General features: G+C 40.0%; 1 protein-coding gene across 5 annotated transcripts in view; it reads right to left on the bottom strand.

Moving 5' to 3' along the window:
• The window catches only part of LOC139763076 (uncharacterized), a 66,475-nt gene extending 44,201 nt beyond the window's left edge, over positions 1-22,274 (bottom strand). Inside the window, exons 1-5 of one of the 5 annotated variants that reach the window (XM_071688683.1) lie at positions 22,205-22,274; positions 9,131-9,410; positions 6,035-6,313; positions 5,090-5,350; positions 3,543-3,632 (exon numbers count right to left, since the gene is read on the bottom strand). In XM_071688683.1, coding sequence (XP_071544784.1) covers positions 3,543-3,632; positions 5,090-5,350; positions 6,035-6,313; positions 9,131-9,403 — 903 coding nt within the window. In that variant the 5' untranslated portion in view covers positions 9,404-9,410; positions 22,205-22,274. Of the gene's footprint in view, positions 1-3,542; positions 3,633-5,089; positions 5,351-6,034; positions 6,314-9,130; positions 9,411-10,420; positions 10,689-15,606; positions 15,959-16,101; positions 16,263-22,204 lie in introns of those variants that run through there. The other 4 variants (XM_071688682.1, XM_071688680.1, XM_071688681.1 and 1 more) reach the window with 4 other exon arrangements.
• Between the last annotated feature and the right edge of the window lie 4,808 nt (positions 22,275-27,082).

The raw sequence follows: 27,082 nt of genomic DNA, 5'->3' as shown, positions 1-27,082 counted from the left end.
TCTCCTCGTTCCCTCCACCTTCGACACATATATCCTCTTGGTCAATCTTTCCTCACTCATTCTCTCCATGTGCCCAAACCATTTCAAAACACCCTCTTCTGCTCTCTCAACCACGCTCTTTTTATTTCCACATATCTCTCTTACCCTTACATTACTTACTCGATCAAACCACCTCACACCACACATTGTCCTCAAACATCTCATTTCCAGCACATCCATCCTCCTGCGCACAACTCTATCCATAGCCCATGCCTCGCAATCATACAACATTGTTGGAACCACTATTCCTTCAAACATACCCATTTTTGCTTTCCGAGATAATGTTCTCGACTTCCACACATTCTTCAAGGCTCCCAGAATTTTCGCCCCCTCCCCCACCCTATGATCCACTTCCGCTTCCATGGTTCCATTCACTGCCAGATCCACTCCCAGATATCTAAAACACTTCACTTCCTCCAGTTTTTCTCCATTCAAACTCACCTCCCATGGAAAGTTGTGTAGGTATGTATATTTGTGTGTGTGGACGTATGTATATACATGTGTATGGGGGTGGGTTGGGCCATTTCTTTCGTCTGTTTCCTTGCGCTACCTCGCAAACGCAGGAGACAGCGACAAAGCAAAAAAAAAAAAAGAAAAAAAAATCATATATATATATATATATATATATATATATATATATATATATATATATATATATATATATATATATATATAAGCTTTTATCGAGGATGTAAGGCATGTGTACGTGTAGGAAGAGAGGAAAGTGATTGGTTCTCAGTGAATGTAGGTTTGCGGCAGGGGTGTGTGATGTCTCCCTGGTTGTTTAATTTGTTTATGGATGGGGTTGTTAGGGAGGTGAATGCAAGAGTTTTGGAAAGAGGGGCAAGTATGAAGTCTGTTGGGGATGAGAGAGCTTGGGAAGTGAGTCAGTTGTTGTTCGCTGATGATACAGCGCTGGTGGCTGACTCATGTGAGAAACTGCAGAAGCTGGTGACTGAGTTTGGTAAAGTGTGTGAAAGAAGAAAGTTAAGAGTAAATGTGAATAAGAGCAAGGTTATTAGGTACAGTAGGGTTGAGGGTCAAGTCAATTGGGAGGTAAGTTTGAATGGAGAAAAACTGGCGGAAGTAAAGTGTTTTAGATATCTGGGAGTGGATCTGGCAGCAGATGGAACCATGGAAGCGGAAGTGGATCACAGGGTGAGGGAGGGGGCGAAAATTCTGGGAGCCTTGAAGAATGTGTGGAAGTCGAGAACATTATCTTGGAAAGCAAAAATGGGTATGTTTGAAGGAATAGTGGTTCCAACAATGTTGTATGGTTGCGAGGCGTGGACTATGGATAGAGTTGTGCGCATGAGGATGGATGTACTGGAAATGAGATGTTTGAGGACAATGTGTGGTGTGAGGTGGTTTGATCGAGTAAGTAACGTAAGGGTAAGAGAGATGTGTGGAAATAAAAAGAGCGTGGTTGAGAGAGCAGAAGAGGGTGTTTTGAAATGGTTTGGGCACATGGAGAGAATGAGTGAGGAAAGATTGACCAAGAGGATATATGTGTCGGAGGTGGAGGGAACGAGGAGAAGAGGGAGACCAAATTGGAGGTGGAAAGATGGAGTGAAAAAGATATATATATATATATATATATATATATATATATATATATATATATATATATATATTATATTTTTTATTATACTTTGTCGCTGTCTCCCGCGTTTGCGAGGTAGCGCAAGGAAACAGACAAAAGAAATGGCCCAACCCACCCCCATACACATGTATATACATACGTCCACACACGCAAATATACATACCTACACAGCTTTCCATGGTTTACCCCAGACGCTTCACATGCCTTGATTCAATCCACTGACAGCACGTCAACCCCGGTATACCACATCGCTCCAATTCACTCTATTCCTTGCCCTTCTTTCACCCTCCTGCATGTTCAGGCCCCGATCACACAAAATCTTTTTCACTCCATCTTTCCACCTCCAATTTGGTCTCCCTCTTCTCCTCGTTCCCTCCACCTCCGACACATATATCCTCTTGGTCAATCTTTCCTCACTCATTCTCTCCATGTGCCCAAACCATTTCAAAACACCCTCTTCTGCTCTCTCAACCACGCTCTTTTTATTTCCACATATCTCTCTTACCCTTACGTTACTTACTCGATCAAACCACCTCACACCACACATTGTCCTCAAACATCTCATTTCCAGCACATCCATCCTCCTGCGCACAACTCTATCCATAGCCCATGCCTCGCAATCATACAACATTGTTGGAACCACTATTCCTTCAAACATACCCATTTTTGCTTTCTGAGATAATGTTCTCGACTTCCACACATTCTTCAAGGCCCCCAGAATTTTCGCCCCCTCCCCCACCCTATGATCCACTTCCGCTTCCATGGTTCCATCCGCTGCCAGATCCACTCCCAGATATCTAAAACACTTCACTTCCTCCAGTTTTTCTCCATTCAAACTCACCTCCCAATTGACTTGACCCTCAACCCTACTGTACCTAATAACCTTGCTCTTATTCACATTTACTCTTAACTTTCTTCTTTCACACACTTTACCAAACTCAGTCACCAGCTTCTGCAGTTTCTCACATGAATCAGCCACCAGAGCTGTATCATCAGCGAACAGCTACTGACTCACTTCCCAAGTTCTCTCATACCCAACAGACTTCATACTTGCCCCTCTTTCCAAAACTATATATATTTTATTTATATTTATCTATTTTGCTTTGTCGCAGTCTCCTGCGTTAGCAAGGTAGCACAAGGAAACAGACATACACATACACACGTACATATTCAAACGTACTTGCTTTCAATCATTCCTGGCACTACCCCACCCCACAGGAAACAGTATTGCTACCCCCTGCTTCAGCAAGGTAGTACCAGGAAAACAGACAAAAAAGGCCACATTCATTCACACTCAATCTCTAGCTGTCATGCGTAATGCACCAAAACCACAGCTCCCTATCCACATCCAGGCCCCACAGACCTTTCCAAGGTTTACCCCAGACATTTCACATGACCTGGTTCAGTCCATGGACAACATGTCAACCACAGTATCCCACATCATTTCAATTCCCTCTATTCCTTGTGCAGCTCAATATGGGTCTACTAGCAATAATAGTATATTGTGTCTGAAAAAGTCTTTAGTTCAGGGAAAGATTATTCATTTATCTATGTTTTGTTTATTATACAAGATCGCCATTTCCTGCATCAGTAAGGTAGCACCAGGAAACAGACAGACGAAGAATGGCCCATCCACTCATATACAAACACATATATATACATAAAAACAAACATTAGTTCTGAAGAATCTGTACTGAAAGCCCTCTACCTGCATTGCAGAATGTCACCAAATAAATAAATGCAATATTAGGAACTTGATGACACTTCTGACATCACAATCATAATGCAGGTCGGTATATTTTATCCTGAATAAATCAAATGTATGTGAGCACTGATATTTGCAATCTATCGATGAACATTCATTATTCCTTATATTCATAAAACAAGGAAAAATACTTACTCTAGGCCTGCCTCTCTTTTTGCATCCCCAGTATCGCTCAATTGGCTCTAAATAACGCTCAGGAGGTGGGTCCATACCTATCAATCCTTTCTGAAATATCAAATAACAACTATAGAAATTCTGGTAGCCAGCAGTATGAATATTTCATAGGATTATGATGGTTTATAACTGGACCTTATGCTGACAAAGTCCTTGCTCCTTTGGTTGATAAGCTATAAAATGTGGGAGTGCAAACAGGTCAGAAAGAAACAAAAATTCAATCCTGTAAAAATCATATGAGAGAAACATGATCAAAATTATCAAATAGATAATAGATCTAAACATCTACAAATATGCTCTATTCACCTGCCTAGTATGTTGGACCATGCAGAATCCCCTTGCAACCTTCTATACATTTCCTCATGAGCACTTATCTTGAACCCAAATATTCCCTTAATCCATTCACTTTAATCTTGGTTGCTTCATCATTATGCCTTTCATTCTGTTTGTATACACTCAGTCATCTTTCCATCAACTTCTATTGTCAAATACCATGAAAAATAATTTCTTACTCTACTTACTTTGATCACTCTTCTCATTCCCTCCTAACCTTGATAAATATAATTCCACAGCTTGCAACCTGTTTCTCCATTACCCCAGAACCAAGTTTCACTCCTATCATACCTCTAAGTTCACATATGTCCCTCATGACCTTACTCAGAGTACCATTAAACTACCTACTTTATCAGATCTTGTCCAGGATAGGAAATAATCATCTGGATGATTTATTCTGTCATGTCTTCCATCCATATTTTCCATAACTTCCACTGTTTACCAGGCTCATCTTCTGTATCTTTCATTAAGTCAATCACTTAAGCTTGTATGTCTCAATTCATTATTCTCGTGACTATAATTCATTCTGTCTTGATCTTGTTTACTTGTTTCTAAGTCTTTGAGCTTCTTTTCTAACTGGATACAAGAATCAACAGTCTTCATCACATTTGTAATTTTTCACATCATGACAGTGGCACTTGTTCAGCTGGGTGTACAAATTTGCACGTTTCCCCACACAAATACCAAAACCCCTAATCAAGTTGCACTATTCACTGACTTATCTTTCAAGAATTTCTGTTCACTTTCAGACTTAATTGTGAAATTCACAAGGCTCCTCTATGTCAGAGGATACATGCACATATGGATTAATCCTTGAGGGAACAGGACTGGGAGAGATTGTGCTACTGTTTATGAAATGCACAACATTTCTGGTGTTTTCAAACCATTGTTTTTGAATGAATGTTAGAAGCAGAAATATACTATAAGTATGCAGAAATATACAAAAAGAACAAAAAAAAAATTATAAAACTCTAATATATGACTCTGCCTAAGGTTTAGGAGCTAAGGTACATTAATCAGATTCTAGGGCTGGTGAAATGATTACATATCACAACATGGAGATATCTGAAAATTAAACATCTGGTAAATAAAATATTTTCTAACACGAAAAGAGCACATACTATGATGTAACTATATAAAATCACCACTTCTTGAAAAGTGACTTCAATACACACCTTTCCCCTTTCTAATGTTCTGTATATAGTAGTCTTTGATATATGACCAAAGTTTGGGAACTGTTGCAAAAAGCGTGAACGAATTTCATCTACGGATGTGTTGTCTCTTTCTTGAGACATTTCAAATAACTGAAATTCTTGGGCAGTTGTAAGGCGACGTTTGCGCCCTGTAGCTGTTTTCTTGTGTATTCGGTGTTCCTTCTTAAAAACTTGTACTACAGACATTACCGTTGACTGTGGCAATCCCATGTAACGTGCAACCTAAAAAAGAGATATTATTCAAATGTTATATGCTGTACTGCATTTTATTTCTACTACACATCTGAAGATAAGGCCTGCATTACAAAAATTATCACTGAACCAAAAGAGTATCTACTACAAGTTAAGAATTAATAACGCTTCATTGTGATTCAATATAATGAGATTTTAAATCTAAAGATAACAATTTTAAATCTAAAGTTGGTACAATGAAGAAAAATGAGTAATATTTGCTATGGCTAATCACTACTAACACATCTAGTTCTATATGATCATCTGAAGATAAGGCCTGCATTACAAAAATTATCACTGAACCAAAAGAGTATCTACTACAAGTTAAGAATTAATAATGCTTCATTGTGATTTAATATAATGAGATTTTAAACCTAAAGATAACAATTTTAAATCTAAAGCTGGTACAATGAAGTAAAATGAGTAATATTTGCTATGGCTAATCACTACTAACACATCTAGTTCTATATGATCAGGTGACCCCTTCTTGTTCACTGGGATGCTATCAAGCCCGGTGAAAAATTATATATTCAAATTAATAATATCCTCAGTTTTTCTTAAAGTTTACCATTATCATTGATTAAAGGCATGCATGATACTTACACACATATTTCACAAGCTACATAAAGTGAGCACATTACAAATAAGCTTAACGAAACTCAATCATTCGCTAACCTCTCTAGATGTCTTCTTTTCATTGAATACAAGATCAATAATCATTTCTCTATGGGATGGAGATAGTCTTCTACGCTGCGCTTTGCACTTCTTCTTTTTATCTATCATTGCCTCCTCTTCTTCTTCAACGTTAGCATGGAAGAACTTGGTTGGGGCACCACTAGAACATGCTGGAGGGTTACCATCTACTGCAACTTCTGTAGGTGTGGCCTGCACCTGGGTAGCTTCTAAGGTGGGCTCTGGCTGAGGTGCTTCAACCAGGGTCTGGGGTTCTGGAGGCTGAACAAAAGTAACAGTAAAGGTTAACTGTCAACAAAGTAATTTACAGTCTGTCTACTAGCATCCTGAAGACCTTTTTCTCCTTATTAGTAGGATGGCTTATACAAAAAGTACACCTATATTATAGAGATCTTCATACCAATGACCCATTCCTTCATCAAGAAATCCTTCTCACAGTCACTCTTTCTCATTCTCTTCTTTACTGTCACTAATTGTCAGCTATTATACTTACTCCTACTAACAATCTAGTGACCCCTCTCCTTATATTCACTTTGTCTCAGTAAGCTTTCTTTATTTCATCATTTATTACATTTACATTAAATCATATTTGCATATTTTTCAATCACTCTTACATCTCCAAATCCATTCTTCAGTATATGCATCCCTATCCCCACTGCTTTCACTCTACAAATATTTTTCTTGTTTCAGGTTACTGCCTTACTTGCATTAAACAGTTGGGTTTAAAACATTCCTCCAAAGAGGCTCATAAGTTTTCCTTTCATTGTCTTTGCAAAGAAAGAAAATCTATCTGAAAACTTCCATTCCACTATCTTTACTACAAGTCCTGCAAAAAAAATTCCAACTCATTAAGCTTTCCAGTATCTGTCTGTCCATCCATTACTCATAATTCAACTACCCTCTTTTACAACAGACATTTGCATGCATGAATTCCTTTTCTGTTCATTATACCCTCTCAGCATCTTTCAAATGTAAATACCTCTGCTTACTCAATTATCATTTCATTTGCATACAGCAATACAGATACTCGATTTTGAATTCTACTGAAATCTCTTATCTTACACTTGAACATATTGTAAACTGCTAACCATAACACCTTACCACATCATCAGTGTTTAAAGCACTGCAAGAACATGTCCTTTTTCATAATCAACATAAACCAATAAATGAGTCCACAATTCCCTTTAGCAAAAAAATAATCATCTTTAAACAAGCACTTCCCTGCATCTAGTATCTGAATCAGCATGTTCCCAAACATCTTTAGAGAGTATAAATTACAATCAAACAGTGTACTTGATTGCAGAGATAAAAAACAAAGGTTTTTGCGCCAGATCTTTATGACATTTCATGTGTGGCAGGGTGGCAATGGATGAAGGCAGCAAGTATGGAAATGTATATGAGTATATATGTATATGTATGTATATGTTGAAATGTATATGTATGTACATGTGCATGTGTGATTTATGTATATACATGTGTATGGGTTGGGCCATTCCTCGTCTGTTTCTTTGCGCTACCTTGCTAATGTGGAAGACGGCAGTTAAGTATAATAATAACAATAATAATAATAATAATAATGTTTATGGATGGGGTTGTTAGGGAGGTGAATGCAAGAGTTTTGGAAAGAGGGGCAAATATGAAGTCTGTTGGGGATGAGAGAACTTGGGAAGTGAGTCAGTTGTTGTTCGCTGATGATACAGCGCTGGTGGCTGATTCATTTGAGAAACTGCAGAAGCTGGTGACTGAGTTTGGTAAAGTGTGTGAAAGAAGAAAGTTAAGAGTAAATGTGAATAAGAGCAAGGTTATTAGGTACAGTAGGGTTGAGGTTGAGGGTCAAGTCAATTGTGAGGTAAGTTTGAATGGAGAAAAACTGGAGGAAGTAAAGTGTTTTAGATATCTGGGAGTGGATCTGGCAGCGGATGGAGCCATGGAAGCGGAAGTGGATCATAGGGTGGAGGAGGGGGCGAAAATCCTGGGAGCCTTGAAGAATGTGTGGAAGTTGAGAACATTATCTCGGAAAGCAAAAATGGGTATGTTTGAAGGAATAGTGGTTCCAACAATGTTGTATGGTTGCGAGGCATGGGCTATGGATAGAGTTGTGCGCAGGAGGATGGATGTGCTGGAAATGAGATGTTTGAGGACAATGTGTGATGTGAGGTGGTTTGATCGAGTAAGTAACATAAGGGTAAGAGAGATGAGTGGAAATAAAAAGAGCGTGGTTGAGAGAGCAGAAGAGGGTGTTTTGAAATGGTTTGGGCACATGGAGAGAATGAGTGAGGAAAGATTGACCAAGAGGATATATGTGTCGGAGGTGGAGGGAACGAGGAGAAGTGAGAGACCAAATTGGAGGTGGAAAGATGGAGTGAAAAAGATTTTGTGTGATCGGGGCCTGAACATGCAGGAGGGTGAAAGGAGGGCAAGGAATAGAGTGAATTGGATCGATGTGGTATACCGGGGTTAACGTGCTGTCAGTGGATTGAATCAGGGCATGTGAAGCGTCTGGGGTAAACCATGGAAAGCTGTGTAGGTATGTATATTTGCGTGTGTGGATGTGTATGTATATACATGTGTATGGGGGTGGGTTGGGCCATTTCTTTCGTCTGTTTCCTTGCGCTACCTCGCAAACGCAGGAGACTGGCAAAAAAAAAAAATAATAATAATAATAATATTAATAATGTTTTCAAAACTGACTACTTTTATTAATAAAGCAGAAAAGACTGTTCTTGAAAAAAATTATAATACAGCTTCCTTCTAAAAAAAAAAGGGGGAAAATTATGGCATATCTTTTAAGCTGTAAATCAAACTTAATCCCTCAGGTAAACACCATACACATGAACCAGCAAAAAAGGTTATAAAATATGAAGCCAAAAGTGATATGGTGATGCAACAAAAAGGACCTCAGACTGCTAAAAATAAATCTTTTTTACATTTATTTGTAAAACCACAGTATGGGAGCATACACAAAAAAATTCATATTTGGTATTCTGTGTCACAATAATCCGATCAAATAAATCAAGGCTACAATAAAATACAAACATCTTAGGGCAATACTTGACATGTGTGAAGACAGAAACTAACCCCTGGTTGCTGAGGTTGCGGGGGTGGCTGTGCCTCAGGTAGACCATTAGTGAAATCATCATGAGGGACTGCATTAGCCATGGTTGTAATATCTTGTGCCATTGTTGGGGGAACTGTGCTGGCAACACCAGTGGCTCCAAGAGTTCCTAGGTCACTGGTGGGTACTGGGTTGGCAACTGGGTTGCCAACCACTGGGGTGGATGGGGAGCCAGGCCCAGCAATCCAGAAAGGCGTAAACGCCTGGGATGTGGGTGGCTCACCACCCGATGACATAATGATCCTGCAAAAGAAAAAAGCATCCTGGATTGGTATTTCTGAAAAAAAGGATAACTAACTGTTATACATGATACCTAAACTTGCGTATAATATTTTTCTTTAAATCACAGAAATTAAGATAGCTACATGAAGTAAACCTTTCATTAATCAGATGCACCAATAAAACTTATGTTACACAAAAAGCTAAGATTTCCTTGAAAAAAGTGTACCACATCTACATTAAAGGGCTTTTTAATACACCAAATGCAAGTCAGTTTACATCATATCAACTGAACAACTAATTCTGCCTTACAAATATGAGATTCTACATAGGTCTGATCCTATCTGAATATGTTTGCAGGTAATACAAAGGTATGAGGGAAATGAAAAATGAGAACTGCATCAACTAATAAGGGGGCCTTAACAGATTCCACAGTGGTCTGATGATGGCTGATGAAATTCAGCTCAAGCAAATGTAATGAGGATGGGACAAAGTGAAAAATGACCTCAAGATGATTAAAATCTGGCACAAATTAGGCTTCATGATTCTGAGTGGGAGAAGGATCTGGGAGTCCACACAGTCCCTAAAATGTTGCCAGAGTCCCAGTATATGTGAAGTAATGAGGATGGGTAAAAGTAAAACAAAGCCTCAATATGATTATCATCTAGTTAGATAAAACCCTAGAAATTTGTGTGAGAAAAATTTGGGAGCTGACAATGTCCCTAACCTGTCTCCCAGTATCAATGAAGATACTAGTTAAGGAAATCAATTGTCAGCTAATACCAGAACAACACTGAAATTGGTCAGTTTGGAATTACTCTGCATACTGTTCACATAATACATAAAGCTACAACCAATATCTGATTCACATAATACAAAAAGCCACAACTAGAATATGCTTCTTAAGTATGGTCACCACAACTATGGAGATGCAAAGAAATGAAAGAGAAGATACAGAGGATGAAAACAAAGATGATACCAGATTTAAGAAAGCTGTATTATTGGGAAAGGCTAGTGGCTTTAAATTTACCCACCTTGAATGAGAGAAGAGTGAGGAGTGACCTGATCACAACCTTAAAGGTCTTTAAAGCAGGTTGATGATACAAACTGAGCATTTTTGAAAAGGTATAGGGCTAGGACAACCAGAGGGGATAGCTGATATTAAGCAAGCTTTTTATAAAAGTTGTTAAGTAGTATAAGCATGGATGAATGGGATAAAATTACTGAAGACATGGTTAATGCAAATAAGTGTATGATATGAGAGAATGTTCATATGGAGCTCCAAGAGTGTAAGATCCCCCCCCCCCCCGTAAAGTATAATTAGGTAATTACACACACACACACACACACACACACATTAAATTTCGCCGGGTACCCATTTATATCGATTTACTCCAAAAAAAATGTACTGGGTTGGTTCTGAACAGGATGCCCTATCCACAACTCGAGCCCATATCTATAAGCCCATCAGGCCATAATGCTAATTACTCCACTAAAAAATATACTAGACATTGATCTTCAAGCACAGAATAAACACAAGCCATAAGTCTTAATTACTCCAATAAAAAATATACAATGCATGGACCTTCAAGCGCAGCATAAGGGTGTACGTGTAGTCCTTGGCAGAAAATTTACAAAAATCGTTTCCTGGAACATTAAAAAAAATAATGACCATTATGTTTAATAAAACCCACCAGACATTCACTGCCTTGCTCTCTCTGCACACAGACATACACATCACTACACTTTATGACCATGTTCTAGACTGGTGAACGGGCAAGCTTCCTCAGTGCTGCACGAGCCTCATAGGGATGGAAAGGACTCATAAAGTAGGAAGTTAGAGTACAATATGACAGATGAAGAGTGAATGTGAGTGAATGAGGCTATTTCTTCGTCTGTTCCTGGCGCTACCTGACTACCGAGGGAAATGGCGAAAAGGTATGGAAAACAAAATCAAATATTAATCAACAAATGCACTCACTTTCCAAATGAGAGTATTAATGGTTAAACAAGTAACGTATATTCATATAAGATATATGAGATCCCTGTCTAACGTGTTGTTATAATTCTTCTATTACGCCAGTAAAAGTACGCAACCTCCCTGCCGTCTCGCAGAAATTTTTAAAAAACTCGTACTCCTTTAAAATCAAGTTGGTCCACCATGTTTTACCCAGCACCTTAAGCTCATTATAAAACATTGTTACTGGTGTTACAAACGCTCAAGAAACAAACACGTTGATAATAATGATAAAATTCGGTAAGACTCCATAGAAAAAAAAAAAAGAGGGGGCAACTGGCTATTAATAATAAAAGCAGTCTTGCTAATTATGGAAAGTTCCAAAAACCCGTCGGATGTATTTAATTTGAAATGTTCCACTAACTTTGAGGTATAACCAATAAAGAATAAGTGATGGCGGCAAGCGTGTACAAGGGGTTTAAACAATGTTATAGTAACAAGACTTGGAACTTCACGTCCTGCGTTGGAACTCACATTCACAGTACTAACCCCTTGAACAAAACAGTACAACCCTTAGGTATGATGACTCGGCTTTTGACCTGACCCTCAACTGTCTAGTCAAAAGTCACCATCATACCCATGGGTCGTACCGGTCTCCAATTATATCTAAGAAAAAGTGCCGGTCAACAAATATGAAAGAAATGTATAATAATAATAATAATAATAATAATAATAATAATAATAATAAATAATAATAATAATAATAATAATAATAATAATAATAATAATAATAATATCCAAAAGCCTAACATCCTACTGTTAACATACCACATAGTCCTCCAATATTTCATTTCCATCACATCCACTTTCTTCAGTGCTTTCTTATCTAGGGCCCAAACCCACATCCACGTAAGACGGTTGGAACCACTAAAGAATCATAGACACTCATCTTTGTCCTTACTGACAATGGCCTGTCTTCCCAGGCATTACTCAAGGCACCCAGGATCTTCAGCCCCTTCACTCACCTCCTAAGATCACTTCAGTTTCCATGGTTCCATCAGCTGCCAAGTCCACTTCCAGGTATCTAAAATATCCGACTTCCTCGAAGTGCATTCACACTGAAACCAAATTGTTTCTCTCTCCTGCTAAAGCTAATAACTTTGCTTTTACTCAAACTTTAAAATTTCTCCTTCCACACACCCTCCAAAACTTATGAAATTAGCTTGTTTACCAATGGCGTCCTAGCTAGTCTCCTCCTTGTATATCAACTGACTTCTATTTCTCATTCTTGTATATACCCAGATTATGTGGTCTTTACACGAAAGTGGACTTGAGAACTTATCGTGCTTCATTTTCCTGTGGAATAAAATATATATTTTTATACTTTGTCGCTGTCTCCCGCGTTTGCGAGGTAGCGCAAGGAAACAGACGAAAGAAATGGCCCAACCCCCCCCCCATACACATGTATATACATACGTCCACACACGCAAATATACAAACCTACACAGCTTTCCATGGTTTACCCCAGACGCTTCACATGCCTTGATTCACTCCACTGACAGCACGTCAACCCCGGTATACCACATCGCTCCAATTCACTCTATTCCTTGCCCTCCTTTCACCCTCCTGCATGTTCAGGCCCCGATCACACAAAATCTTTTTCACTCCATCTTTCCACCTCCAATTTGGTCTCCCTCTTCTCCTCGCTCCCTCCACCTCCGACACATATATCCTCTTGGTCAATCTTTCCTCACTCATTCTCTCCATGTGCCCAAACCACTTCAAAACACCCTCTTCTGCTCTCTCAACCACGCTCTTTTTATTTCCACACATCTCTCTTACCCTTACGTTACTCACTCGATCAAACCACCTCATACCACACATTGTCCTCAAACATCTCATTTCCAGCACATCCATCCTCCTGCGCACAACTCTATCCATAGCCCACGCCTCACAACCATACAACATTGTTGGAACCACTATTCCTTCAAACATACCCATTTTTGCTTTCCGAGATAATGTTAGCGTTAGCGAGGTAGCGTTAAGAACAGAGGACTGGGCCTTTTTTGGAATATCCTCACCTGGCCCCCTCTGTTCCTTCTTTTGGAAAATTAAAAAAAAAAAAAACGAGAGGGGAGGATTTCCAGCCCCCGCTCCCTCCCCTTTTAGTCGCCTTCTACGACACGCAGGGAATACGTGGGAAGTATTCTTAATCCCCTATCCCCAGGGATAATATATATATATATATATATATATATATATATATATATATATATATATCATCCATGGGGATAGGGGAGAAATACTTCCCACGTATTTCCTCAGTGTCGTAGGAGACTGAAAGCGGGGGCTGGAAATCCTCCTTTCCCGTTTTTTAATTTTCCAAAGAAGAAACAGAAGGGGCCAAGTAAGAATATTCCCTCTAAGGCTCAGTCCTGCTTTTAACACTACCTCGCTAACGCGGGAAATAGCAAAGATATTTAATTGTGAATGGACGGAAAGAAGTACACTCTACCAAGGTCGTACGACTAAGCTCTCGAGGCAAAAATCCTCGCTTTGCCCCGATACTTACCTTAAGAGTAGTGTCACAGGAGGGGAGGATTTCCAGCCTACATCTCCACTCGATTCTCTCTCTCTCTCTCTCTCTCTCTCTCTCTCTCTCTCTCTCTCTCTCTCTCTCTCTCTCTCTCTCTCATACACTATATATATATATATATATATATATATATATATATATATATATATATATATATATATATATATATAGTGTGTGTGTGTGTACATAGCTAGTTTAAACACAACAAAAGCAGAAACACTGAAGAATATCTTCCTCCAATGGTTACTGCACATGTCAGCGTATCAGGAGGCACTTTCCCCCCAGCACTCTCAAACTCCAGACTTCGTCCAAACTTTGTAACCAATATGAAACAGGAAATGTTGTCATTTCAGTCTGAAGTGCTGTGGCGAATGTTCGATGTCTGAATAATTATTCTAAAGCTCTAATTCTTCACTCCTTCAATGTGTTATCTCAAAATACAACTTACAAAAGGTAATGTGTCAAAAGCGGGAATGAGAAATCGCAAAGTTTTGGTGTATTTTCATATGGCGTAGAACAATTTTCTTATGCTTCGTGTCTGTGGTGGTCAGACAGCCGCCACGCTCAGCCCCAGGCGAGGTACTAATTGCCGTACATCACATACTACCGAATTTCATTGGGTTTTATATAAATTAAATTTCCATTCAACTTGTATTTTGATTTGGAGAGATATCTAGATTAATTGCGTTATCAGTAAAAAAAAATAACGAAAAAATTTGTAACATTAAGTTTATTGCTAAAATTAACGGAACTATTTTGCAAACATGGTCGCAAATGCCTCTTTTGGCCGACGCGTTGCCAGTTGTCCCAAGGACTATATGTTCTGTTCATGACTGCGGCTTCCTCCTCATTACACTTCTGCTGATAATGCCTAAATGGACATAAAATTATATATATATATATATATATATATATATATATATATATATATATATATATATATATATATATATATATATATTCTTTATGACGAAATTATCGACTTATATTTAATAAATCATTACCTGCTATTTCTAGTATTAAAGACGTTTAATTTACCCCATTATATAGTTCATTACAACATCATAACCCTTCCTTTCTAAGAAGATTTACTTACTCCGCAAAGAAAAATATCAATACCACGTGCTTAAGTTGTACAAATAAGGAACCCTTACTCGTGGTTCTCTACTAAAATTTAAGGAGACGGTTTAGAATTTCTATTCAACCCTCGCCAATAAACCCCACGTCCAAGTCATCACCAGAGATTTGAGATGCAGCGTCCGTCTGTATCTCCCGCCGAATATTTGGGGGGTCCTCAAGTCCCTCCTTCCTCCCCTCCCTCACTTCCACCTCCCATCTCCCAGGACCAATCCCTCCCCAACCCCCATCCCCCCGAACACACCACAAGGAATATGACCAATTTCACTTTTTACAAGTTTACTACCATATTTATTAGAACGCGACGAAATTCAGCGACACTTCTCGCAAAGTAGTCGTCGGGAATGAATGAAAACTTACGAGAATATTCGTCTGTGGGGGGAGGTGGTCGAGGGGTTTTCACTATCAACCAATACACACACACGTACGTAAAATCCGTTCATTTCGTACAGAGGCAAGCAGATCGAAACAAAGGGAATGAAGATATAAGAAATAACCTACGATAAGTGCCAACCCATAAGCTGCCTTACACCATTCTATGAGGCCTGCGCGTCCATTTACGTCGACAGACTTGGGCGTCCTGTCCGACGGGAAGGCGACGTAAGGTGAGATAGAATAAGCGTCAACGTCCTGCCATCTTTTCAAGGCTTCGGACGGCAGCCATATTGGATCGCCCGCCGACCCGACTGAAGCTCACAGACACTGAGACGATAGGAATTGAGAATATCAAATAAAGAAAATCTCAAATTATACAAAGTCTGTCATATGCTTTATAGTGTTTCTTACTCCTAGGGCATCTCTGGACACCACACTACCCAATTTCACGGTAAATGCGACCTGCTATACGATAATAGAAGAAAAAAACGGCAAAATAAGAGAGGCGGTGGAGCCGGGTTCGCGCTGATCACTACGTCCTTTTGCTTTTCACTTATTTTTCACTATAATATGTAACATTCGTATTGATACCCGGGAAAACAGCGGGAACGTGGCGCGGGGGACACGTGCTGGAGGTGAAGGCTACTCACGCAGGAGGAAGGGGATGATGGTGTCAGTGGAGGAGGTGATGATGGTGGTGCGGTGATGGTAGTGGTAGAGGCAGGCTGAGGGAGGGCACCACACACAACCTGCACTTGCCTCCCGCCCGGTCCTCGCCGCCCCGCCGTTTAGTCCTCTTGTCTTGTCCACCCCTCCCGCCCGCACAGGGGAGCTTGCCGCCCGTAACACTGCCATCACGCCCATGCCTATTTTCTTAGCTAGCTTACACCGAGAAAAAATATTCGCCAGCCATTTGCAAAAACTACCGCGCTAGCTAGTCTTGCTCTTGCATGCAGACACAGCTGCACCACACGCCACACCCATTTGATATAACAATGTTACACGTAACACCTGTATCTAACAGACATTAGAAATACACCTGTTCTACACACACCCACACATCTGTACTGCTGTAATACCTTCTCACGCCCGCGGCACATAAAAATGCTCGTCATATTCTGTATCCCTGTACACACCTAGCCCACATGCACACCTTAATGTCCATACCCTTCACACAAGCACTAAGCCCACAACACACACCTGTACTACGCCCACACGAAACACCTGTAATACGCCTACACCACAGACATACACACCTGTACTTTGCCCACACCATATACACCCCTGTACCATGTCCACACCAATCATACACCTGTACCACGCCCACAGAATATACACCCTTGTACCATGTCCACACCACACCTGTACTACGCCCGTACCAAACACCACACAAATGTGCCACTCCCACCACACATGTCCCACACCAATATCACACATCTGTGCCATGCCCATACTAAGCACTTGTAACGTCCACAATACACCTATACCAAGCAAATACACACCTGTACTATGCCCGAACTACAACCACCCACAAAGTATACATGTAACAAAAAAACACCTGCCCGGGTTCGAATCCTTGCCGCAGCAGTTGGCCCACAGTTAACCTTTTACTGTTCATCCTACACTTGGCCTGGGATTGTGTATGTGTGTACATAAAACTAAAGAGAAGGGCTTACAAGTGTACAGTTAAGGGCTGCCCTTTGACCTGACCCTTAAGGGTCAGTTCTAAGAATAGGTCACCATGCCCAAAAGTCACACCGTCGTATTCGAGGTTAAATGCCAGTTCTAAGTAAAAGTTGTTGTCAAAAGCAGCTGTTAAAGCTTACCATGACTTCCACACTGTCAAAGGCTTTCTGTCTGTTTTTTTACGGTAATCCCGTCTCACTGACAAGAGAACATGACAGAAGTTAATCACAACTCAACATACATGGCCTCCCCGTTATTTTTGTGGCGAGAATCATTGCTTTTTATATCTATAAACACACGGTAGGTTACAACTACCAGCTAAATACATTTACAACCCGCGTCTGACTGCTTGATTCTGTGAATGGGGAGCTGGTTCGATGCCCCAGCAATCTGAATTGCTTATTTATCGCCAAAGATACTGTTAACTATACAAAAAGAATATATATTTTTTCAACTGGAGCAAGTTCTATCCAAGATGAACGAGCAGTTACGAAGGTAGAGGTATTACCCAGCTTAGAAGACCCCTACAAAATGTAGGAACGCCAAGGAGCCAAGACGCCAAGCACCAATACAGCAATTGGAGCGCACAGGCAACATACACTCAATGGTCAACAATGCTGGAGTAATAGGGTACTAATCAACAATATCAGTTACAAACAACTCCCATGAAGTAAGTGCTATCCCATGTGTGCTATCGCCGTATATCCCTATTTTATGGTACTGTTTACACTGGCGAAAGAACGATTCAGAACAAACTCAAATGGAAGACTGGCACTTTCCATTCAAAATACTGGAATTCAAGATAGGGACGAGAACAGCCACATGCTTTGCCACAGGCAGCCGAACGCCATACCACATGCCTTCCCAAACATTACACCACTATGAACCAGTCATTCTTCAATGGCTAGCAGGGAACTGTGATGAGAAATATAATCATCTAGATCGAAGATAACCTACAACATTCAGAGATTCATAGGAAGGTGGCACACCACAGGATAAAGGTGCCAAGCCTCACCCTCTGCAACATCCTCATTAGTAAACAAACCTGATAAGCTATGAAATGATCTTGTTTTCACTGCCAATATCGAACACTGTAAAAATTACATCAAGCAGAGAATGCAGATGTACTGATTTCCGTCTCAAAATATCTATAAAGAAGTCCTCCAAATATATCTCAGTACCCGGGTTGAAGAAATTAAATAGATACCTGTCTAAAAATATCTAACAATGTAGACAGACAAGATGGACTTTGAAAAACAAGAATAGGAAAGAGAAGGTAGTTGGCAGACTCGAAGTTAATTGACAGACTGCATGTCTACCCGGTTAAAATTCAAAACTGGTACCAGGTCCATCAGCCTCACACAAGCGAGGATTATATAATGAGCTGTGGAGGACAGAGCAATGAAGAGCATCATTGGTACTTCTACATGGACGACAGACATCATGCTAACTTAACTCTAGTTCCACGTCAAGATTCAACATTCTTACACCATCGCTGGTAAAGATCTCTAACTGGAAAACAAGACACAAACAACTTCCCCAGTCTCAATTTGAGAATGCTTCTCGGCGTCACTCGAGCTTGATGCTGACGATCGTTTTCAAATACCAACACATTTAGATGTGCTCAAGGATCGTGCTCAGGGTCCGGATGGTTTTCAGAAATTACGCCAGCTAACACAAATTAACTTTGCGTAACCACTTTAATAACATGAAGCTGTTTTTCCATCACATATTAGGGTTCCAAGTCTGTTCATCTTACTGAAAAGAACTGCAAAAGACTCTAGGATTTCTGAGAAATAAATGGATAGCTTCCCTGATGGTGTACCAGAGCAGCCAGGTTAAACACCACATAATTAAGTGAAACATCCTGTATCAAACACAGTAGTAGATCCACCATGGCCCGTGAGAAACGGGTGCATACATAAGGTGCCAAAACAACAGAGTTCGCATTCCATCTAATGTTTCCCATACACGTGACACCAACAAACCTACTTTCCAGCACTAGAATAGGCGGTATTAAGTGAATAAACAAACAAAAGAAATTAAAATGGAAACTAAATGGATAAAATGGATCGAATTTTGGTAGACTAAATTTACGCTTACACAGCGTTTTGTCGTCAAAGACGAAATGTTTAGCAGCCAGCTTCATACTTGAATCATTCCACAAAAACACGTTGAGCTAATTGCTATCATGATAGGCTTCAGCAGTATGCCAGCATTTAATCTAAATTCAAAAGGCAGTCAGAGTTTTAAACAAGGCCAACAGACAGGAATACTATGAAAGGAAAATACTTGGGATGGGGGGAGCGAGGTAAACGGAGGTAAGAATTAAAGGGACCAGAATCTCTGAGATGTCTCTCCCAGACACTGGGTAAACCTCGAGAGCTCTGTTGCACAAACCACAATAATGTATGTGTGAGTTTACCATTACTAAGTAAATATTACCATTACAGAGGACCAACTTAGTCTTGTAAATGTTAACTTACACGTACCCTAATGGGTCTGCGAAACCTACCTGGTAATAAGATATTCCACAGGTAAAGAAGGCGAGGGGGAAAAAGTGGTTAAAAAATACTTATAAAAGCTATGCTGAATTTTACTTCTTGTGTTGAATAGCAATTCTCTCTCTCTCTAGGAGCCGTATACCGAGATATCTTAGGTTCCAATACTATTCATGCAATCAATGTACTTCATGAATCAAATAGCATACTGTCCGAGCAAACATACGAAATAGGATAAAGGAAATAGGGACTGCCCATTCATCCCCTACAAGTCGTATAAAGCGACAATGATGGCCGAGAGTGTAGACACCCTAACCTATGTAATTTTCCGGTCAAACGAGGACTTTATATATATATATATATATATATATATATATATATATATATATATATATATATATATATATATAAAGCTGTGTAGGTATGTATATTTGCGTGTGTGGACGTATGTATATACATGTGTATGGGGGGGGCCATTTCTTTCGTCTGTTTCCTTGCGCTACCTCGCAAACGCGGGAGACAGCGACAAAGTATAAAAAATATATATATATATATATATATATATATATATATATATATATAATGATGATGAAGTCCTAGGACTCCTCCAGCAGCTTCAAGGCTGCGTTATATTCAGTAGCAGAGCCAGCATGGACTCCTTCAGACGAAAAACTTCCTGAGATGGTACTCTCGTCAACTGAACACGTTGAAACCTTCACATGCGTTGTAATCTCTTCGACACTTACCTTAATAACAATTAGTATAAATTCTGTACACAGTAAATATCGACAAAACCAAATAAAAATTTGCTACCTTATTCAGTCGAATTATTTTCAAGATCTTACTTCAATTGAGATGCTCGATTGTAAATGCGTATATAAGCTTTTTTCATTCACAGGGAACATGATAGTACTACTACAACTACTACTTTAATTACTCTGAAAACGTTCGAACCACGAGTCGGAACGTTTTCTGTGACAACAAAAACAAGCAAAGTTGGGAGTTTTTACAGCATCACAAATTTAGTTCTATCTACCATTAATTACTCTTGAACCCTGTATTTTCACCGGCTCTGAAGCCGTCCCCTTAAAACAGGTTAGAAAAGAAGAAATAACTCACCGTGCAAGCGATATTCAAACTTATATAAAGGAACGTCCAACGTCACTTCTTGGTCAGTATCTTAAATGATCATCAAAACTTACCCAAGTATGACTTATGAACTTTACGCACAAGTTTTCACTGACTGGGGAAGCCAACCTTTATCCCTACTACGACTAGATATGAGATGATGATGCTCATTCATCTCCCAACCCTTATCCATACTACGACTAGATATGAGATCATGATGCTCATTCATCTCCCATGTAGATTTACTGTACCCACTGTACGCTTATCACTTGCCTCCACCTACCCATAGATATGTGCCCTTCACCCATACTCTCACTGAAATCCTTTGTATACATATATAATAAATAGCTTTTAAAACTAGAACTTGTGCTCTTTCGGGTTGCAGCCCACAATGCTGAGGTCAAAAATAACAGCATTCTGCAGATGGCTATTTGCTATTCGACTGGTTACTAATTACCATATTGTTAAGCGATTAAAAAGAAAAAAAAAAGATCTTTGGCTAATCGCACAGCCGGATAATAGGCAAGCTCAACGACCGGCCTGTCTAACATAAGGAGCTACGCAACTTACGGGACAAGCGGTCACTGAGACCATGTCTTAATATGTCTGTGAAATGAGCCATGAACACCGGCCTTTTCATTAATTTGTCCAACACATTTTTTCCCCCCTCTTCCCCTGGTCGGCTTCGGGGTCGGAAGGAAGGTGAGGAATTTCCTGGGCCCCCAACCCACATTTTAAAACTTCTGAGAACAAAATAATTACCAGAATAAACCCATACAAACAAGGCTTTTTCTTTTACGTACAAAACAAGGCTTTTTCTTTTTACGTACAAAACAAGGCTTTTATAAGTAACCTACACACTCCCACTTTCTACAAGCAATTTCTCAAAAACTGCGCCCATAAACCGATTAGGATGATAGCCATCCTTAAATATGACGGGACATCTATGCTGTATGTAATAATAGCATATGTAATAGCTCTAGCTTACAATCATTTCTTGAAGTGAGGATATTATTTCTATATCTCATCACACACCGCGATAATCATGTCCTACTGAACAGATGTAGTTCCTATTGCGATAATCAAGTCCTACTGAACAGATGTAGTTCCTATCGCTACAAATAAACTTTACATGCATAAAGTATATCTTCTCAAGTACTAAGCTGCCTAAGAGTATACAATTCTTGGCTGATTATTCGGATTCTAAATTGCTGCCTTGAATCAGAATATCTGGTGGTATAATAAAAAAAATAAATGCCCAATCCCATAAACATGGTTGATAGGAAGCTGAACTGGTCAGACTTCCAGTCCTTCTAAGTAGTTAAAGGTGATTTCCTCGTCACATGAACTCCACTCCGATCAATCTAACCTCCCTCCTACCATAATTAATTCCATGTACCACAGGGCAAACGTTTTCAAGCAACATTTTCAAACTCACCGCAAGCACTACAACCCAACACGAAGGGGAGGTTTGTATAACCTACTCCTACACAGTCAAGAGTCACACTAAACGCACGCTTTTGTAGACAGCTGATCAGAGGCCGCGCCCACAGAGGCCAACTCGCCCGTTGATTGGTCGATGCTCCTGCAAGAACGCGTCCTACGTTTGAGTCGTGAGTATGTAAATATTGATTATTTTTTCCACAACGCATCATCGTCTGTGAGTTTGTAAAGCTGTGATCAAAATGAGATTGAATGAATTCTACCAAAATGAGAGAGGAAAAAATATAACACCGGGTCATTCATTATTTCATCCGAATAAACGTTGCAAGTCTTGGGAGAACAAAGATGAAAACCTGGAATGTTTGAATGATCTCGCAACAATGATCCTCATAAATTCCCTTGCAATTAAGAAAATGATAATGCCAAGATGTATGCGAGACGTCAAACACACACACATTTCTGACAATAATTTATATCTTGTATTTACCTCAAGACCAGTTTCTAAGAAAGAATCCTGGTGTTACAAAGGAGGTCTTTCTAAAGTCTTCTGCAGCCCAAGGATGCGCTACCTCCTCAGCATGGGAATGTGAACTCCTTTGGAGCGAGAAGTTCCCAGTGACGTTTTTCTCGCGGAGAGAGGGTGGTAACAGTATATTATATTATATATATATATATATATATATATATATATATATATATATATATATATATATATATATATATTTTTTTTTTTTTTTTTTTTTTTTTGCTTTGTCGCTGTCTCCCGCGTTTGCGAGGTAGCGCAAGGAAACATACGAAAGAAATGGCCCAACCCACCCCCATACACATGTATATACATACGTCCACACACGCAAACATACATACCTACACAGCTTTCCATGGTTTACCCTAGACGCTTCACATGCCCTGATTCAATCCACTGACAGCACGTCAACCCCGGTATACCACATCGCTCCAATTCACTCTATTCCTTGCCCTCCTTTCACCCTCCTGCATGTCCAGGCCCCGATCACACAAAATCTTTTTCACTCCATCTTTCCACCTCCAATTTGGTCTCCCTCTTCTCCTCGTTCCCTCCACCTCCGACACATATATCCTCTTGGTCAATCTTTCCTCACTCATTCTCTCCATGTGCCCAAACCATTTCAAAACACCCTCTCCTGCTCTCTCAACCACGCTCTTTTTATTTCCACACATCTCTCTTACCCTTACGTTACTTACTCGTTCAAACCACCTCACACCACACATTGTCCTCAAACATCTCATTTCCAGCACATCCATCCTCCTGCGCACCACTCTATCCATAGTCCACGCCTCGCAACCATACAACATTGTTGGAACCACTATTCCTTCAAACATACCCATTTTTGCTTTCCGAGATAATGTTCTCAACTTCCACACATTCTTCAAGGCTCCCAGAATTTTCGCCCCCTCCCCAACCCTATGATCCACTTCCGCTTCCATGGTTCCATCCGCTGCCAGATCCACTCCCAAATATCTAAAACACTTCACTTCCTCCAGTTTTTCTCCATTCAAACTCACCTCCCAATTGACTTGACCCTCAACCCTACTGTACCTAATAACCTTGCTCTTATTCACATTTACTCAACTTTCTTCTTTCACACACTTTACCAAACTCAGTCACCAGCTTCTGCAGTTTCTCACATGAATCAGCCACCAGCGCTGTATCATCAGCGAACAACAACTGACTCACTTCCCAAACTCTCTCATCCCCAACAGACTTCATACTTGCCCCTCTTTCCAAAACTCTTGCATTCACCTCCCTAACAACCCCATCCATAAACAAATTAAACAACCATGGAGACATCACACACCCCTGCCGCAAACCTACATTCACTGAGAACCAATCACTTTCCTCTCTTCCTACACGTACACATGCCTTACATCCTCGATAAAAACTTTTCACTGCTTCTAACAACTTGCCTCCCACACCATATATTCTTAATACCTTCCACAGAGCATCTCTATCAACTCTATCATATGCCTTCTCCAGATCCATAAATGCTACATACAAATCCATTTGCTTTTCTAAGTAAATAAAGTGCGTAAGACATGGGAGCAAATGGGAACTTTAGTGAAGGGCGCAAATGGGGAGGTGATAACAAGTAGTGGTGATGTGAGAAGGAGATGGAGTGAGTATTTTGAAGGTTTGTTGAATGTGTTTGATGATAGAGTGGCAGATATAGGGTGTTTTGGTCGAGGTGGTGTGCAAAGTGAGAGGGTTAGGGAAATGATTTGGTAAACAGAGAAGAGGTAGTAAAAGCTTTGCGGAAGATGAAAGCCGGCAAGGCAGCAGGTTTGGATGGTATTGCAGTGGAATTTATTAAAAAAGGGGGTGACTGTATTGTTGACTGGTTGGTAAGGTTATTTAATGTATGTATGACTCATGGTGAGGTGCCTGAGGATTTGCGGAATGCATGCATAGTGCCATTGTACAAAGGCAAAGGGGATAAGAGTGAGTGCTCAAATTACAGAGGTATAGGTTTGTTGAGTACTCCTGCAAATTATAAGGGAGGGTATTGATTGAGAGGGTGAAGGCATGTACAGAGCATCAGATTGGGGAAGAGCAGTGTGGTTTCAGAAGTGGTAGAGGATGTGTGGATCAGGTGTTTGCTTTGAAGAATGTATGTGAGAAATACTTAGAAAAGCAAATGGATTTGTATGTAGCATTCATGGATCTGGAGAAGGCATATGATAGAGTTGATAGAGATGCTCTGTGGAAGGTATTAAGAATATATGGTGTGGGAGGCAAGTTGTTAGAAGCAGTGAAAAGTTTTTATCGAGGATGTAAAGCATGTGTACGTGTAGGAAGAGAGGAAAGTGATTGGTTCTCAGTGAATGTAGGTTTGCGGCAGGGGTGTGTGATGTCTCCATGGTTGTTTAATTTGTTTATGGATGGGGTTGTTAGGGAGGTGAATGCAAGAGTTTTGGAAAGAGGGGCAAGTATGAAGTCTGTTGGGGATGAGAGAGCTTGGGAAGTGAGTCAGTTGTTGTTCGCTGATGATACAGCGCTGGTGGCTGATTCATGTGAGAAACTGCAGAAGCTGGTGACTGAGTTTGGTAAAGTGTGTGAAAGAAGAAAGTTAAGAGTAAATGTGAATAAGAGCAAGGTTATTAGGTACAGTAGGGTTGAAGGTCAAGTCAACTGGGAGGTGAGTTTGAATGGAGAAAAACTGGAGGAAGTGAAGTGTTTTAGATATCTGGGAGTGGATCTGGCAGCGGATGGAACCATGGAAGCGGAAGTGGATCATAGGGTGGGGGAGGGGGCGAAAATTCTGGGAGCCTTGAAGAATGTGTGGAAGTCGAGAACATTATCTCGGAAAGCAAAAATGGGTATGTTTGAAGGAATAGTGGTTCCAACAATGTTGTATGGTTGCGAGGCGTGGGCTATGGATAGAGTTGTGCGCAGGATGATGGATGTGCTGGAAATGAGATGTTTGAGGACAATGTGTGGTGTGAGGTGGTTTGATAGAGTAAGTAACGTAAGGGTAAGAGAGATGTGTGGAAATAAAAAGAGCGTGGTCGAGAGAGCAGAAGAGGGTGTTTTGAAATGGTTTGGTCACATGGAGAGAATGAGTGAGGAAAGATTGACCAAGAGGATATATGTGTCGGAGGTGGAGGGAACGAGGAGAAGAGGGAGACCAAATTGGAGGTGGAAAGATGGAGTGAAAAAGATTTTGTGTGATCGGGGCCTGAACATGCAGGAGGGTGAAAGGAGGGCAAGGAATAGGGTGAATTGGAGCGATGTGGTATACCGGGGTTGACATGCTGTCAGTGGATTGAATCAAGGCATGTGAAGCGTCTGGGGTAAACAATGGAAAGCTGTGTAGGTATGTATATTTGCGTGTGTGTGGACGTATGTATGTACATGTGTATGGGGGTGGGTTGGGCCATTTCTTTCGTCTGTTTCCTTGCGCTACCTCGCAAATGCGGGAGACAGCGACAAAGCAAAAAAAAAAAAAAAAAGTATGAATGAAAATATATATTTTTTTTTTTATATATATACATATATATATATACACTCGGTCCTCGATTCCCGTCAACGTCATTTCTTTCAGTCCGCTCTAATTGGTCAGTCCGTCTCGCTCAAAAGAACTGCTTCTACAGCCTTAAATATGATTAAGATTTCATGGTCAGGGCCAACGCAACTTCCTCCAAATTCATGTTCAACGCCTTTAAAACGCAGTTTCTTTCTACGTCTAAAACTTAAAAAAAAGAATTAATGGTTGATAAGTCAAGTACTCAACAAAGTGAACATTTTCATACTACTTTATAAAATAAAATCTTCCTCAGAAAATCCTCTCTAATAAAACAGCTTCGTCTGCCTGATGAGTAATATAAATTGTTTTGACGCCTAAGTTTACCCTCTCCTGAGTCTTGGGTGCTAATACCTCTTAATTATTCTAGACATAAGCAGGAATTGCAGTCAAAAACGTGCCCAGGTCGAGGCCAATTTGGATGAAAAGGAAGCATGAAAGTATGAAAAAATTAAGAAAATATTAGTCTCTTCGGTGTTCATACCAAGCTGCATTCCCAAATATCTTCACTCATCCACAGCTTGAGTTCTTCACTATTCAATGTGGTATTACACAGTGACAAGCATCTCTCAGACACTAAAATCTTACTTTCATTTGTATAAACCTTCAGCATAATCTTCCTGCAGACATAAAAGCAACCACACTTCGAACCAAAATCCTCAGATTCAGTTTTCCATGTACAGTATGTGGTCAAAACATCCTAACACTGATATGTTCATTTTCTTACATACCCCTTTTAAAGGTAGATAATACTTAAACTATTCAAAGAAAACTTTCTTAAAGCTATTTCATATTTGAAATTATCTACTGCATCA

Source organism: Panulirus ornatus, chromosome 46 (assembly GCF_036320965.1).
Source record: "Panulirus ornatus isolate Po-2019 chromosome 46, ASM3632096v1, whole genome shotgun sequence".
NCBI classification, from domain to species: domain Eukaryota; kingdom Metazoa; phylum Arthropoda; class Malacostraca; order Decapoda; family Palinuridae; genus Panulirus; species Panulirus ornatus.
Note: the sequence above shows the minus strand (reverse complement) of the source record. Positions and strands in the feature narration are given on the sequence as shown.